The sequence below is a fragment of the Cydia strobilella genome, chromosome 19 (assembly GCF_947568885.1).
Source record: "Cydia strobilella chromosome 19, ilCydStro3.1, whole genome shotgun sequence".
In the NCBI taxonomy this organism is placed as follows: domain Eukaryota; kingdom Metazoa; phylum Arthropoda; class Insecta; order Lepidoptera; family Tortricidae; genus Cydia; species Cydia strobilella.
The window spans coordinates 12,425,392-12,439,724 of record NC_086059.1 but is presented as its reverse complement, the minus strand read 5'-3'; the positions used below and the strand labels follow the sequence as shown (position 1 = coordinate 12,439,724).

General features: G+C 41.9%; 1 protein-coding gene across 1 annotated transcript in view; it reads left to right on the top strand.

The window, feature by feature from the left end:
• LOC134749961 (bromodomain-containing protein 4-like) overlaps positions 1-13,064 on the top strand; it is a 107,441-nt gene extending 94,377 nt beyond the window's left edge. Inside the window, exons 23-31 of the mRNA XM_063684999.1 lie at positions 628-724; positions 2,267-2,349; positions 2,954-3,062; positions 3,672-3,940; positions 5,167-5,344; positions 6,284-6,444; positions 6,992-7,120; positions 7,850-8,067; positions 9,875-13,064. Coding sequence (XP_063541069.1) covers positions 628-724; positions 2,267-2,349; positions 2,954-3,062; positions 3,672-3,940; positions 5,167-5,344; positions 6,284-6,444; positions 6,992-7,120; positions 7,850-8,067; positions 9,875-9,990 — 1,360 coding nt within the window. The 3' untranslated portion in view covers positions 9,991-13,064. The remainder of the gene's footprint in view (positions 1-627; positions 725-2,266; positions 2,350-2,953; positions 3,063-3,671; positions 3,941-5,166; positions 5,345-6,283; positions 6,445-6,991; positions 7,121-7,849; positions 8,068-9,874) is intronic.
• Positions 13,065-14,333: the final 1,269 nt, after the last annotated feature.

The window sequence follows — 14,333 nt, the reverse complement described above, 5'->3', positions numbered from 1 at the left end:
GCGCCTTAAGAAGTTTTACTTCAAAAACAAAAACTCAAATGAGTACAATCGCCCACACTGTTTACTGTCCATCGGTAAACATTATTACAATAGACATAAGGTCCACCCGTGGACAGTTAAGAGTGCTGCTGTTTGTATAATCCGCATCTTCTCAAATGATTTTTACGCCTAAAATGGTAATCTGTTAAACAAAAGCCATTGTTTCTTTTCTTTGAGCGGTCGGCCATTGTGTCCGACAATGGCACGCGCCGTAGCACACGCTTAGACACAATGGCACACAATGGCCGAACAAAGAAATTGAACAGGTGGAAATTAAATACCACCCTAATAATTGGTGACATGGTGGCCTAGCGGTAAGAGCGTGCGACTTGCAATCCGGAGGTCGCGGGTTTAAATCCCGGCTCGTACCAATGAGTTTTTCGAAAATGAGCTGGACTTGTATTAGTGTGATATTCAATTTCCACCTGTTCAATTTCTTTGTTCAATGTTCATTGCGTCTCACTCTCTCACTAAACAAAATGTGAGACGCAATACACATTGGACAAACTTACTAACTTAGGTATACTATTCGTAAGGAATACCCATCCTCTATTCTATAACAACGTACTAAAGAGAGATTCATTGCAGGATACACGAGAAGATGCAACGCGAGCGCGACATGGGCATCGTGCACAAATACCACCACCCGCAGCATCCGCACCATCCGCAACACATGCAGTACCAGGTAACACATTCAATTAAAGATAATTTCACACATTTCATAATTCATAATTCTTTATTGCAACCATAGTACAGTATAGATGTAAATTATAATATACAATGTCTCACATGGACCCTGTAAGGGCACAGCATATCAATTGCTTACTCATAACATATTATTATTATATTTATTGTATTGTATGTAGCAAATTATTAATTTATCTAAAAAAATATCAGGTCATAAAACAATTTATTCTAATTACACATGAGATCATTAATAAATAAATTATTGTACAATATTCATATTATAAAATTGTTTTGTTATAAATTTAGGTAAGTATGTATGTCATAGTAATTTAAATAAGTATGTCATTGTTTTAATAAATTACTTAGAAGGTGTCTGTAACATTATCATTAAAAAGTCCTTTAAGTCGTAGTAGCATTTATTTATTAGAAAGTTTCAACATTTTATTAAATTGTTTCTCATTTGTTTGAGCTTTAATGTCGTTTTTAAGGTGGTTATATATTTTAACTGCCATGACGTTTGGACTTGTACTATGGAGTTTGAGTTTAGAAGTTGACGGCAAAGCTAAATCATGTCTCCTTCTCATCAATCATGTGTCCTTGTTTCGAAGCGTTGGGGCTGGTCTACTAACTTTGTAAATAGTTCCGAATGTTTTCTTACGAATTTACAGATTTCAAAAATATACATCGAAGTTAGGGTCAGAATTTCGTAGTTAATGAAATGTGGTCTACAGCTCGCTGGACTCCTAATATTCGCGAGGATGCGTATGCATTTCTTCTGAAGTAAAAATAAATCATTTACGTCTGTGCTATTTCCCCAAAGGATAATACCGTACTTGAGCCAAGAGTAGGCATAAGCATAATAGGCTATTTTTGCCGATTGTAGACTAGTCGTTTTTTTAATTCTCTCAGGGCATATATGAACTTAAGCATTTTATTCTTGATTTTCGTAACATGTGCTTTCCAGTTTACGCCTGTATCGATATCAAACCCTAGAAGGGTGAAGGTTTCTACACATTCCAGTTTGTGGCCGTTAAACGAATAATCAATTTCTAAAGCGCGCTTTTGTACTTGTTTAAATTGCATGATTTTTGTTTTGTTCGTGTTGCATGACATTCGCAAACAGACATACATTCCTATAATAAATAACTACATATTATAATATTGTCTTCGTTTACCGCGATAGTAACTCATGAAATAAAACCATAAAAACGGATTATATCGCGTATATTGAATTTATCCCGACATCCCGACGTTTCGAACCCTTTACAGCGTTCGGGGTTCACAGTCACCGGTTGACCACGAACTTCGCTTTCCGCTGTCTCTCCGTCTGTCCCCATGTATGCTTATTGCTTAGATCTTTAAAACTACTCAACGGATTTTGATGCGTTTTTTTTTAATAGAGTGATTCAAGAGGAAGGTTTATATTTATAATTTGTGAAGGTTTTGTGTAAATTAGTTAATAAACTACCCGTGCGAAGCCGGGGCAGGTCCTTTTTTAAGTAAAACTGGTATGTGTCATAATGTTATTTTATGTCTACAGTCGGTTATGGATCGCGAGAGGAGAGGAATGCAAGCGCAACTACTAGAGAGAGACAGACAGCTGGCCTTACAGAGCCGAGAAAGGTAATTTAAAGGATTTTTTATTAGTGTTATTTAACTTGCCCTGTTACTTAGTGTGAGTCAAATTTTAGAAGCTAAATTTGACCCACTTCCCAAGTTCCGATCGAGCTGAAATTTTGCATAGATATCTAAATCGGATGACAATGCAATACTATGATGACATGGGGCTGATCTGATGGAGACAGGAGGTGGTCATAGGAACTGTGATAAAACAACACAATCTAATTGTGTGAGGTTGTTAGAATTGTCTCGATTGCCAAAATAATTGCAGTCAGCTATAAAAGCTTTTAACAAAAATGGAATTTTTGCCAAAAACTTATTATTAAAGCTTGCTCACTCCGGTTGTTCTACACAGATTCACATTCAAGATTCTACCTTATCCTCCTAAGGCCCAAGGTCCTACCTTTAGTCCCTATTCAGTTGGATGAAATTTAAATCCTATTAAATCAAAACAGTAGTTTTTGCTTTGTTCCGTTAAATTTTCCAACAACGCGAAATCTACTCTATTTCCTACACTATAGGTTCAAATTTCAGTGGCAAATTTTTGATTTTTCATTTGTATTGCTGGGCCTTAGGAGGTTATGTTAAATATGTTTTTATGTTATAGGGAACGCGCGATAGCAGCGATGCACGAGCGAGAGAGACATATTGCGATAGAGCAGCAGCACCAGCAACAGCAGCAGATGATAAACGAGAGACAGAACATGATACAGCAGGTTAGTAAACTGCTACTCGTAAACAACTCTCTTTTCCGCGACGCGTTTTATGGAAATGTTTTGAGATACCATGATGAACGTTGCTTCGTTTACTTGTTTTAATAAAACCGGACAAGTGCGAGTCGGACTCGCCCGCCGAAGGTTCCATACTTTTTAGTATTTGTTGTTATAGCGGCAACAGAAATACATCATCTGCGAAAATTTCAACTGCTTCGTGACAGACAGACGGACAGAGGAGTCTTAGTAATAGGGTCCCGTTTTTACCGTTTGGGTACGGAACCCTAAAAACTGACAAATCAATTTACCTTTTCGTACTTGTTTTTCCATATCATCAGTACCTTCGGCTCGCCATAGAGAGCCTGCTATTTTGTTTTAGTCGTTATTTTATTAGTGCCCTGAAAAACACATCCGACTACCTTTTATTTTTGACAACAACTTTGTTATTGCTTTACTGCAGTGGGTCCCATGTCAGACAAATGATCCTTTAAAAAAACAGGACAAACTATAATAATTAAAATTACGATTAGAATTGTTTATCTCTTATGCCTACTTCTTCCGTCCTTTCTATAAGTCCAACCCCAGGTTCTCATAAATAATTATTTATAACAGCAACAACAACACCAGCAGCAACAACATCAACAACACCAACAGCAACAGGCACAACAACATCAGCAGCAGCAGCAACAGGCACAACAACAACATCAACAGCAGCAACAAGCACAACAACAACTGCAGCAGCAACAGGCGCAACAACAACAGCAACAGCAGCCAGCCAGCTCCAACGTGGATGGCGAGAGAAGGTTGCTGCAGACGTACAAGCAGCAACCACCGCACCACCGGCATCCTGCCTCGCCGCATCTCGAGACTTGGAAAGAGACGTAAGTACCCTCCGTTAATGTTATAACAGCAACAACAAACAACAACAGCAGCCTTGGAAATATATTTTTTTATTGCAATAATTACGTGTCTATCTATAAAAACAAAACAGTTCAAAAAAATTGTCAACATTCCTATTCATCTCTTATTTCCTAATATCATTGATTCAAATTCGTTTGCCAATTGTCCTTGTACGGTGGAATTGGTGGGCCGCTACAAGATAGAGGTCGCTTTGCCTATGCAGCTTTTAGTATCTCACTTTTTGTACATTTAGGGTCGGTTGCACCAAACTGTTTGTCATCGTTAAAGAGTTCGCTAAATTGTATTGTATGGATAGTTTCATAGTAAACCGCCGCGGCCATAGACATAGTATATAATACAAATAGACATAAAACCGAGCGATGAATATTGGCGGTAAGAAAGACATATTTCATATGACTTCATATGATTTTCATATGATTTCTGATTTCTGATATTCATGTATTGACAGTTTCATGTAATCAGTAATCAGTAATTTATTGCTTATAGTTATTTATTTGATGTATGGCAGCATAATCTTTTTTCTCTTTCACTCTTATAAATTTCGGTATTTCGCCCTCGCCTCCTTGCTATGATGCCATCACCCGACCATGAAAAAATGCCCGGTCGGTGATAAAGACAAAGCACGGCACTATTTTCTCTTTCCTCTTATAGGAATCGCAATAAGACTATCTTTCTCTACCAAAGAGTGTCAGGCCTTGGCCGCGGCGCGCCGGGTGACGTTGATCAGTCTGCCAATTTAATAATTGTATTGTAATTGTAAATAATTTTTGAATATGGCGATGTACAATTTTTTTTTATTTGCCTATTTTGGTGTCCCACTGCTGGGCAAAGGCCTCCCCTCGTTTTCTCCACTCGACCCTGTCATCGCCATTATCCCACCATTTGGGGTAGAATGCGTCCAAGTCGTCCCGCCATCACCTTTTTGGTCTGCCTGAACCTGCCTGCGATGTACAATTACTACAAATAAAATATATTCTATTCTATTTAGGTGCGGATGGTGCAAGTGGCACTTAATTGGTTTATAAGTATAATAATAACGTACAAATACATTTACAAAAAAAAAATATTTTATGAAAAGGGAGTACATATAATTTGAGGTATGGTGTCTCTCGGTAAGCAATATTTAACGTGAAAGGTAACGTGATTCTTGATGACTAACACGTAACGTTGTGTGATTGTATTGCAGCCGGCCGGCGCCCGCTCCCGCCCCCGCCCCGGCCCCGGCCCCCGCGCTCGCCCCCGCCCCCGCCCCCGCGCCCGCCCCCGCGGCGCGCACGGAGGGCACGCTGACGGCCGCCTCGCTCATCGACGCCATCATCACGCACCAGATCAGCCAGTCCGCCACCGACCAGCGCTTCCCTCCCGTGAGTACCTGAGTACAACACGCAGGGCTGGTCACACCGGTTACATCACATCACCGAGAACCGGGGCTCGGAACCGGTATTCAAATATCTGTTAACCCTTTACCAAGCTAAGGGATATATATTTAACACATACGGCACTTCAAACAAACTTCTGTTTTCGATGAGTGAGTAAGACTGACATTCGTTTGTCATTTTTTAAATGTCAGCCTGGTAAAGGGTTAATATAGTTCCAAAACCGTTATATTATTTCGTTCATTAAAAACCGGTTAATTGATGGAACGCAAAATAAAAAATAATCATTCTATCTCCAAACCGCTAAGGAGAGGAAACGGAATTTTATGGCTCGTGGGGAACGATATTATTATTTTCGGTTTATCCATCTCTCAAAGACTCGGTTAAAGAGACAGCAATACTATCATTCTATCGCTTCGATATTTTTAATATAACCGGTTAATTTCGTTTTTCGAGAACGAAATGAGAACGTATTTGTCATAAACCATTATTTTGAAAATACAGTTCTTTAACCGGTAATCGTAAACGAAATACTTTTCGTTCCCAAGTGAGTAAACAAAACCGGTTTGAAAAATAAAACGGTTTCCGAGCCCTGTCTTCAACAGGTTTTATATCAACGACCGTAGCACAGCAAAGCATATTGCAAACGGTGCTTAAGAAAGGAGGCTTTTAGGCGGCAACCTTTCCAATACGTACTTTTAAGTATATGACACTAGCTTCTGCCTGTCACCTGTCACTTTGCATAGAATAATAATTACAACAATCCTGTCTCCTTCCCTGGGACTGAAACTAACATCATTCCACATTTCAACTAGAAATATTTAGCTGTTTAAGCGTGAAGAATACAACAGACAGACATAGTTACTCCAAAAGCGAGTGTCATGTGCTTTTTAATATTGTGGTTTTTATAATGTCATATGTTTCCAGACGATAATCCGTGAATGTTCACCGACGCTTCGCGATGAAAGACAGTCCCCTCCCCGAGACGAGCCCCCGGCCCACACGGCCAGCATTAAACTAGGGGACCTGGCCTCCAACATCATCACGAGGGACTTCTGCAGTCCCACGCAACCACCCCTTCATCAAAAGTGAGTATAACGCTTAACTCGCTTCCAACATTGAGGGATTTCGTCAATCGACGGTCACAAGCCGACCCTGTCGTGCCCGGCCACTGCAATGTGCAGAGCACTGCACTGGGCAGGAAAATTGACCGGGGAGTAATGGTAAGCGTACCATTACTCCCCGCTCAGATTTCCTCAGCATCACATAAATCACTAATACCGAAATGACAGTACGATCGGCCAATTCACTCATGTTCGATTACTTTATGTACCTACTCGAATACACCTCAAATCAGATAAGTTGCGTTCTCGCACGTGAGTCCATACTTGAAGTCGCGCTAGATGTATGGAGTCGCGCGCGAGAACGCAACTCATGCTAGCAGGTTTGATCGACAAATTTGAGTAATCGACCCGTCATTTTACTTCGTTTTTTTTAGCCTTAGAAAGAATTTCGCAGAAATAAGCTTGTGGTTCCAAATCGGGCACTTTTTGCGCATAAATTTTGAGGTTAATTATAAGTATAGTATCTGAAATAAGTATAAGAACAGGATTTATGAATAGTGTTGTATTTTAGCAGTAGATACAACGTAGGAGCGCCCGTGTCGGAGTACTCGGGCTCGGAGGAGTGGAAGCGCCGCGACGCGCCCAAGCACGCGCCCTACCTCGAGCCCGTCAGCCCGCCCGACAACCACCACCCCAACAGGTACATGTACACACACAGCGCCATGTCCATGGACCCGGGTATGTCTTTAAACTACGTCCATGGACCCGGGTATGTCCTTAAACTACGTCCATGGAGCCGGGTATGTCCTTAAACTACGTCCATGGACCCGGGTATGTGCTTAAACTACATCCATGGACCCGGGTATTTCCTTAAACTACTTCCATGGACCCGGGGATGTCCTTAAACTACTTCCATGGACCCGGGTATGTCCTTAAACTACTTCCATGGACCCGGGTATGTCCTTAAACTACGTCCATGGACCCGGGTATGTCCTTAAACTACGTCCATGGACCCGGGTACGTCCTTAAACTACGTCCATCGACCAGGGTATGTCCTTAAATTACGCCCATAGACCCGGGTATGTCCAAAAGAGAGGTCCGGCACTGTGAATGTCATCTCGCTTTGTGTGGTAGGGCACAGCACCGCGGATGTCATTCCAACTGGGGAGGTACCTCCACCTTACAGAAAACCGCAGCCAAATAACATTAGACCCTACTCATAGTGTTGTATGTTAATGCTCGTCACTGGCATCGTCATAGTGTTGTGGTACGTTGGGACGAGCACTGCCGTTTGCATCTACATGCTACGACTATACTATACTATGTCATCGTCTAGTACTCACAACATGATAATAAACTTACTTAGCCCTTGTTCAAGCTAGTTTGTGCAAGATTGTTCTCCACTCAACGTTACCGTGTTTAATTCCAGAGCGAACAGCACGCGTCGTTTCTCTGGCTGCAACTCCTCAACCATGCTAACGCCGTTCGACTACGTCACCAACCGCATAGTGGAAGTCATGCGCAGCGACGCCGACGAGCGTAAACCGGCGCTGACGTTCCCCGCTACTGCTTATGCGTATCCTTACTCCGCGCTGAACGTGCCCGCTACCACGGCGGGACCGGTGTCTGGCGCTCCTACTGGTGACGGTAAGTTATACCAGAGACATATTATTTATTAGAAGCATATTATAGTGTAAGTGAATTTTTGTTAGATAATTTTGATATGTAATGGCATAGAGTAACTTATACTAGAGCGGTACTGTCATAGTAAATTTTGTAACCCCAGTAAATTCACTGCCATCTGTCGACACACTTTAAAACTAAAAATGAAGATTTATAAAAATACGATAGAATGTATTTAAATATAGATAAATGATTTTTTTTATTTGCATTAATTATTTTTATGATTTTGACCCATGTTCTTTCACTGATATGCGTTAAAATTGTTAAATAACAAACGAAACCGTCAACGCCATCTATACGACTGTAGGCCAAAACTAGTAGCGCCCTCTGAACGAGAATCAAATTTTCTTGATTTTCGAGGCACGTTTTTTCCTTAGACTGTATCCATCTATTACGGAGTTATATCTATCTTTGGTAATGGTAACTGTGCTCAGCATGCAGCCACAGTCCATAAATGGAAAATTGTACGCCTTACGGCACAACATAGTGATGCAATGATTATGTGAGACCTGTACTTATGTACCTTACCTATGTTGAACAAATAAATGCTTTTGACATTTTTGACTTTTGACATACTGACAAGGTGCATTCCACCAGAATGTCCCTTACGAAACGCCGTTCTTTTAATAGTTCTGAAAAAGCTGAGAAAATTATATTGGGTCTGGTTCATGACTTTGCTAACAAATTGACAGTATATTCTCGAGCTGTACGGATTTGATTGAATTAGCTGCCATACAAGGCAAAAGCATTTCGTAAGGGATATTCTCGTGGATATGCCCCACAAACAGAACTTTTCCGTGAAGAGTCCTCAACTCTAACACTAGTAAAATTTGTAATCAACCCGTGAAAGTCATGTAAAGTGACGCCGACGACCGGTGCTGGAGTTCCCCGCTACCGCCTATGCGTATCCTTACTCCGCGCTAAACGTGCATGCTACCACGGCTCCCTCTACTAGTCACGATAAGTCTATTTAGAAACAGCAATTTTCGAAGAGTCCTATACCATGATAACACCGATTGAGTATATATTCAACTCGCGAAAGTCATATGAAGTGATGGCGAGCGTAAACCTGCGCTGATGTTCCCCGCTACCGCCTATGCGTATCCTTACTCGGCGTTAAACGTGCCTGTGACTACGGCTGTATCGGTTTCTAGTGCTCCTTTTACGAGTGACGGGAAGTTAATCTACAGATTTCCTTTAAACATCACTTCGGCTGCAACTCTGAAGAGCTTTCAACCTTGCTAACAGAAATCGAAGCAATGTTTTTCTCAAACTTGCAATGAAATGTTGACATGGCTTACTTCAAATTAGGTCTGGAAATACTACGTATCTGGTGCGATGAGTAAAGATGATATGTGAAGGAATTTTATATATTAGCCTTAAATACCAAAGCCTGTAAAGCAGCCTTCTTTTGTTTTGAACAGCAGCCACGGCCCGCGCGCCGGCGGGTTGGTCAACGATACCTTCTCGTAACTCATGAGGCCCTGGTACTTGATCAAGCTAAATTCAAATTTTAGACAGTTTTTTTCTCGATTTCGGCCACCATAGCCTATGGATATCTCATTGCAAGTTTCAGAAAATCACTACACAAATCTCGGCGAGAAACGGGGTTGCCGGCCGCGTATCCCTATCCGTCTATATCTACTTGGACTGCATTTTTCGGCCTCTATAGAAATGTACTATTTTAGAAAGCAGTCTAGAATAGAATAGAATTCATTTTTTATTCAGTTTATATTCTCTAGTCTATATTAAGATGTGATTGTATCCCCAGGGAGTGCGCCGGCGCCGACGCCGGTGACGTCGACAGCGCCCGCGCCGGCGCCCGCCGCGCCCGAGCCCGCGCCGCTCATGTCCGCGCGCTACGAGCCGCTCTCCGACGAGGACTGACGACGCCGCCCCCCGCACCCGCCCCCGCACCGGCCCCCGCCCCCGCACCGGCCCCCGCCCGCCCGCGCCGTCTGCTGAGCGCGGCGCCGAGGCCGGAGGCCGCGAGTCTCCTGGGACACGCTTTCGACGACCCGTCGGGAAATGGCCGCCCGAGCGACCGAACGGTCTCATGGGGAAATTAAACACCATCAGGGTTGGAAGTGTCGACGAGGCCGAAAGCCCCTCCACCGTCCCGGCGTCTGCTGAGCGACTTCACGTCGAGGCTCCGGGCCGCTAATATACATCTAGAGATGAAGCGATGTCTGTCAAGTTGACGATGAAATCGAAAGGAGTCTACGATCTACATCGAGGTCGGGAATGAACGAAGATGTAAAAATAGTAAATATGTCTAAAACTATGGTAGTGGCTTCGGGCTTAAGTTAAAAGCGACCCGAACATCTGCTGTTTGAACAAAAAAGAAATTTGCTGAATATCTACTCTACTCTAGAATTTTTGCCTGTTTTTCAACGAATCGAGTGAACCTCGCACCGATTTCAGCAAAACGGAACTAAGCTCTAGTTAAATGAAATCAGTGGTTTATGTGATGCTGAAGAAATTTAACAAAGTAGAGCTTAATAAGTAACAGACTAACAGTCCTACGGAAGAATCTTAAATACTCAGATTTTTTTAAATTAAGGACTGAATTACAATACTGAAGTTAAATTATACGGAGGGCCCTGGACTTGGACGTTAAACGAACAGCCGTCCGAAGTAACATAGGTGAAAATTTTAAACTTTGACTACGCCAACCGGCTTGGCTTAATGTAAGATAGAATATGCTTCGAGCGTCACGGACGTTAAGTGACAGACTTAGTGAGTGTAACGGACAAGTGTAAATTTTAAAGTGTTAGGCGATTAAAGCAGGGAATATATATCGAGTTGTGGCAAGCTTTAAGTGTACGAGGAATCTGTGGATGCTTCTATAGTGTATACTGTATATTATATTTATTACATTGATTTTGTCCATCGCTAGGGGCTTTGAAATTTTGTTCGTTATGTTGTACGAATCTGTGTAATGTAAAGTTAGGGTGCCCCGGCGTCACTGCCACGTCGCTTGTGGCACAAGATACAGCGGACCTGACGCTCCTATACCGCCGTCTACATTGTATATTTATGTACCAAAACAATGCTACATATAGCATTGGTTTGCTTGATTTTCATCATAGACAAGGAAAGGAACAAACGAAGAGGTACAAAATGTAAGCGTGTTGCACAGCTGATCTAAATGATGCTATACAGTTGGTATTATATTGTAAACTGCTAAATTTTGAAAATCTATAGTTGGTCAAACCAAATTGGCAGTAAATAAGAACAAAAAAAACTATACTCATCCTTTTGTTTCGGGTGCTAGTACTAGTGTAAGATAAAGATAGTATGATTCTCTCTGTCTATGTTTGAAATAAGACAGTCCTTTGACAAACTATAGCTACAACAAAATGTATATTGCTGTACAGTGCCATCTAGAGTCAGATGTGCATATTAATTCCTTGTCTATGCTTTTCGCTAAAAAACTTAGCCTATAGTTGACATGGACTGACCAATATTAAATCTTATTGTGAATAGTTAAGGTTTAATATTAGTCTGGTCGCAGCTCGCGGCGGTGTAGGAGGTCGGAGCCCGCGCCCAGGTCTTCCGTCGCTCCGGTCGCTAGGCGTCCACTAGCGACTAATGACTAACGTGTAACGACTAGTGTACACGCGTACACGTGTGGTGTACACTGTACACGTGTACACGCAGATTCCTCGCCGCTCGCCGGCCCGCGGCGCTCCCTGTACATAGCACCCGTATAGCGCGGCGCCGGCCCAATATACGTTTATAAATATTATTACACGGTAATCGGTATAAACACGTCATCATGTATACATTCTGTGCATTTGTAATTATACTTAGGTAAGGTACGATAGAGATTTGTTTTCGTTAGCTAGGTCCGGCCCCCGCGGCCACATGCGGGGCCCGCGGCGCCCGAGCCGGCCTCACGTGTGTGCTCCCGAGCTGTCCGGGGCCTGCCGACGGCCTCGCCCTGTCACACTTACCTACCAATATACAGGTGCGACAGGGACGCAACACGGCGAACGTGGGTCGCGGCAGGCCCTCGGAGCGCTTCCCGTACCGCCCGAGCGCACCTACCGCCACACTGCTGTTGGACAGATCTCTTATCCTATATTACAGATCTCATACTTGAGACTCGCTTGCGTTAGCTTATGCCCGGTTTACATGCGTGGCAAGCCACGACAAGTCTCAGGGGACGCAGGAGATAGCAATATCGCTCATAACTGCTTCCCTGAGGTTTGTCGAGGTTTGCCACGCATGTAAATCGGGCATTTAATCTAAGTTAGTAAAGACCAAAGCGGGTCTAATGTTGGCAACATAAGGAAGGTACGACTTATTTGGCAGTTTGAGCTCTCATAATCGACTTCGGTTTTTAAGTGTCGCTTAGAGGGTCAGGGAAGCGACTACAGCATAAATCAGACCGAGCCCGTCGGACGCCGCCACCATTTATTATTTATACTTTATTATTTTTGCAATTTATAAATCGATTACATATACATTATTTTTACAATTTCTGTTATTTCATTAAGAGTTAAAACACTTCGAATATTAACAAAATTATGGGTAAATATCGTCTTAGAATTTACTCAAAACTTTGCTTTATAATTTTACATGAATTAATATTAGCTTCAGACAGAATCAAATCAGTTTTACGTGGAGGATGAATGGAAGGCCTAATGAGAGGTCGCGTGTTATTGTTTTGTATGTTATTGTATACTAGGGTTTATTTGTATATAAGCGAGGTGGCGCGTTCCGACGGCCGGCGTGTTGTAAATGTTTTATATTATGTAAAAACGACTGATTATATTAAAGTTCTGTTGAAGCCGGGCGGGCGCCGCGGCGCGCCCTGTCATTGTGATTTCTTTATAAATTGTAATATTAATAATGTAATTTAAGTAGCCGAAAGAAAAGATAATCCTTGTAAGTCCGATTAAAGCGAAAACAAAGTTTTGGAGGACTCAATCAATAAATATGATGCAAATCGACACTGGGTTTTTATTTGATTTGGAAGTGCTGTGTTCCCTGTTTTTACCCGATTAAGGCAAAGCTGAAGGGTTATGAACTATGGTTTTAGCAGTCTTTTTTTATACCACGTCTGTGGCAAACAAGCATACGGCCCGTCTAATGGTAAGCGGTCACCGTAGCCTATGGATGCCCGCAACACCAGAGATATTATATGCGCGTAAAAAACTGTACACTCCTTTTTTGAAGACCCCCATACTGTAGCATATTACATTTATTTTTCATCACATTAGTTCATTAAATATGGAATCGCACGCAGGCTTAGCGGGAACTAAAGAAGAAGCGTTTTCCCTAGGAAGTTATGAAGTTTCTAGTATTATAAGTAACAGTTTTTTTGTCTTTATACTTCAATTTTGTATCGCAAGTGTGATAAAAAACCTTGTGTGTAACTCGGGGTGTAATAATATTGCAAACGAGAGTATATAAATCGCTCCGGCAAGCCGTCGCGATTTAACTATACTATACTCTCGTTTGCAATATTTAACTTACGCCCCATGTTGCACTACAATATTTCTGTATGGTATCTAAATGTTCGTTCACTCGACCTGACTTCATACATCTTGCGCGCGTTATCAAGTATGGTTTAGAACGCAGCTCATAGCCTCATACTAGACAGTCGGGAGTATTTCATCGTCTTCGTTCTATAAATACACATCTTGGCTAGCTGACAAATATTAACTTCCATGTGTTGACATTTGAGATGCGTAATAGCAGCTAATAATGTTTGTTTATAATCTGAATTCTGAAAAATGTTTCAATAATTCTAATTCAGTTAAATGTCAATGCGAAGATCCTTAAACCGTTTCTAGTGTCCCTTTAGCAAATGGTGTGTTTCGCATTAGTGAGAGATTTCAGTAAGTGTAGTGGCGTTTGTCTATCATCAATAAGTTCTTAAACAAAAATGTACAGAAAAACTGTCTTGTGATGTACATATGATATTTTACCATGGAAAGGAGCGCCCGCTTTAGCTACAGCAATCCCAAGGCGCGCTCATGGACAGGAGTGACTGTGTTCTCGGCGTATCTGGTGCTGCTGATGCTGGAGATCTATATAGAGTTCTACGAAAAACAGTCGTATCTGAGAGTATACGATGTGATCTGTGGACTTGTGAAGTCCCAATGAAATTTGTATTTTTGTAATTTGTATACACGGTGGCTAAAAAATAAGTGCATTCGCGTTGCCAGGGAGGTTTTGGGATTATACAGCAATTTTTACTATAGGACAAACCCCGA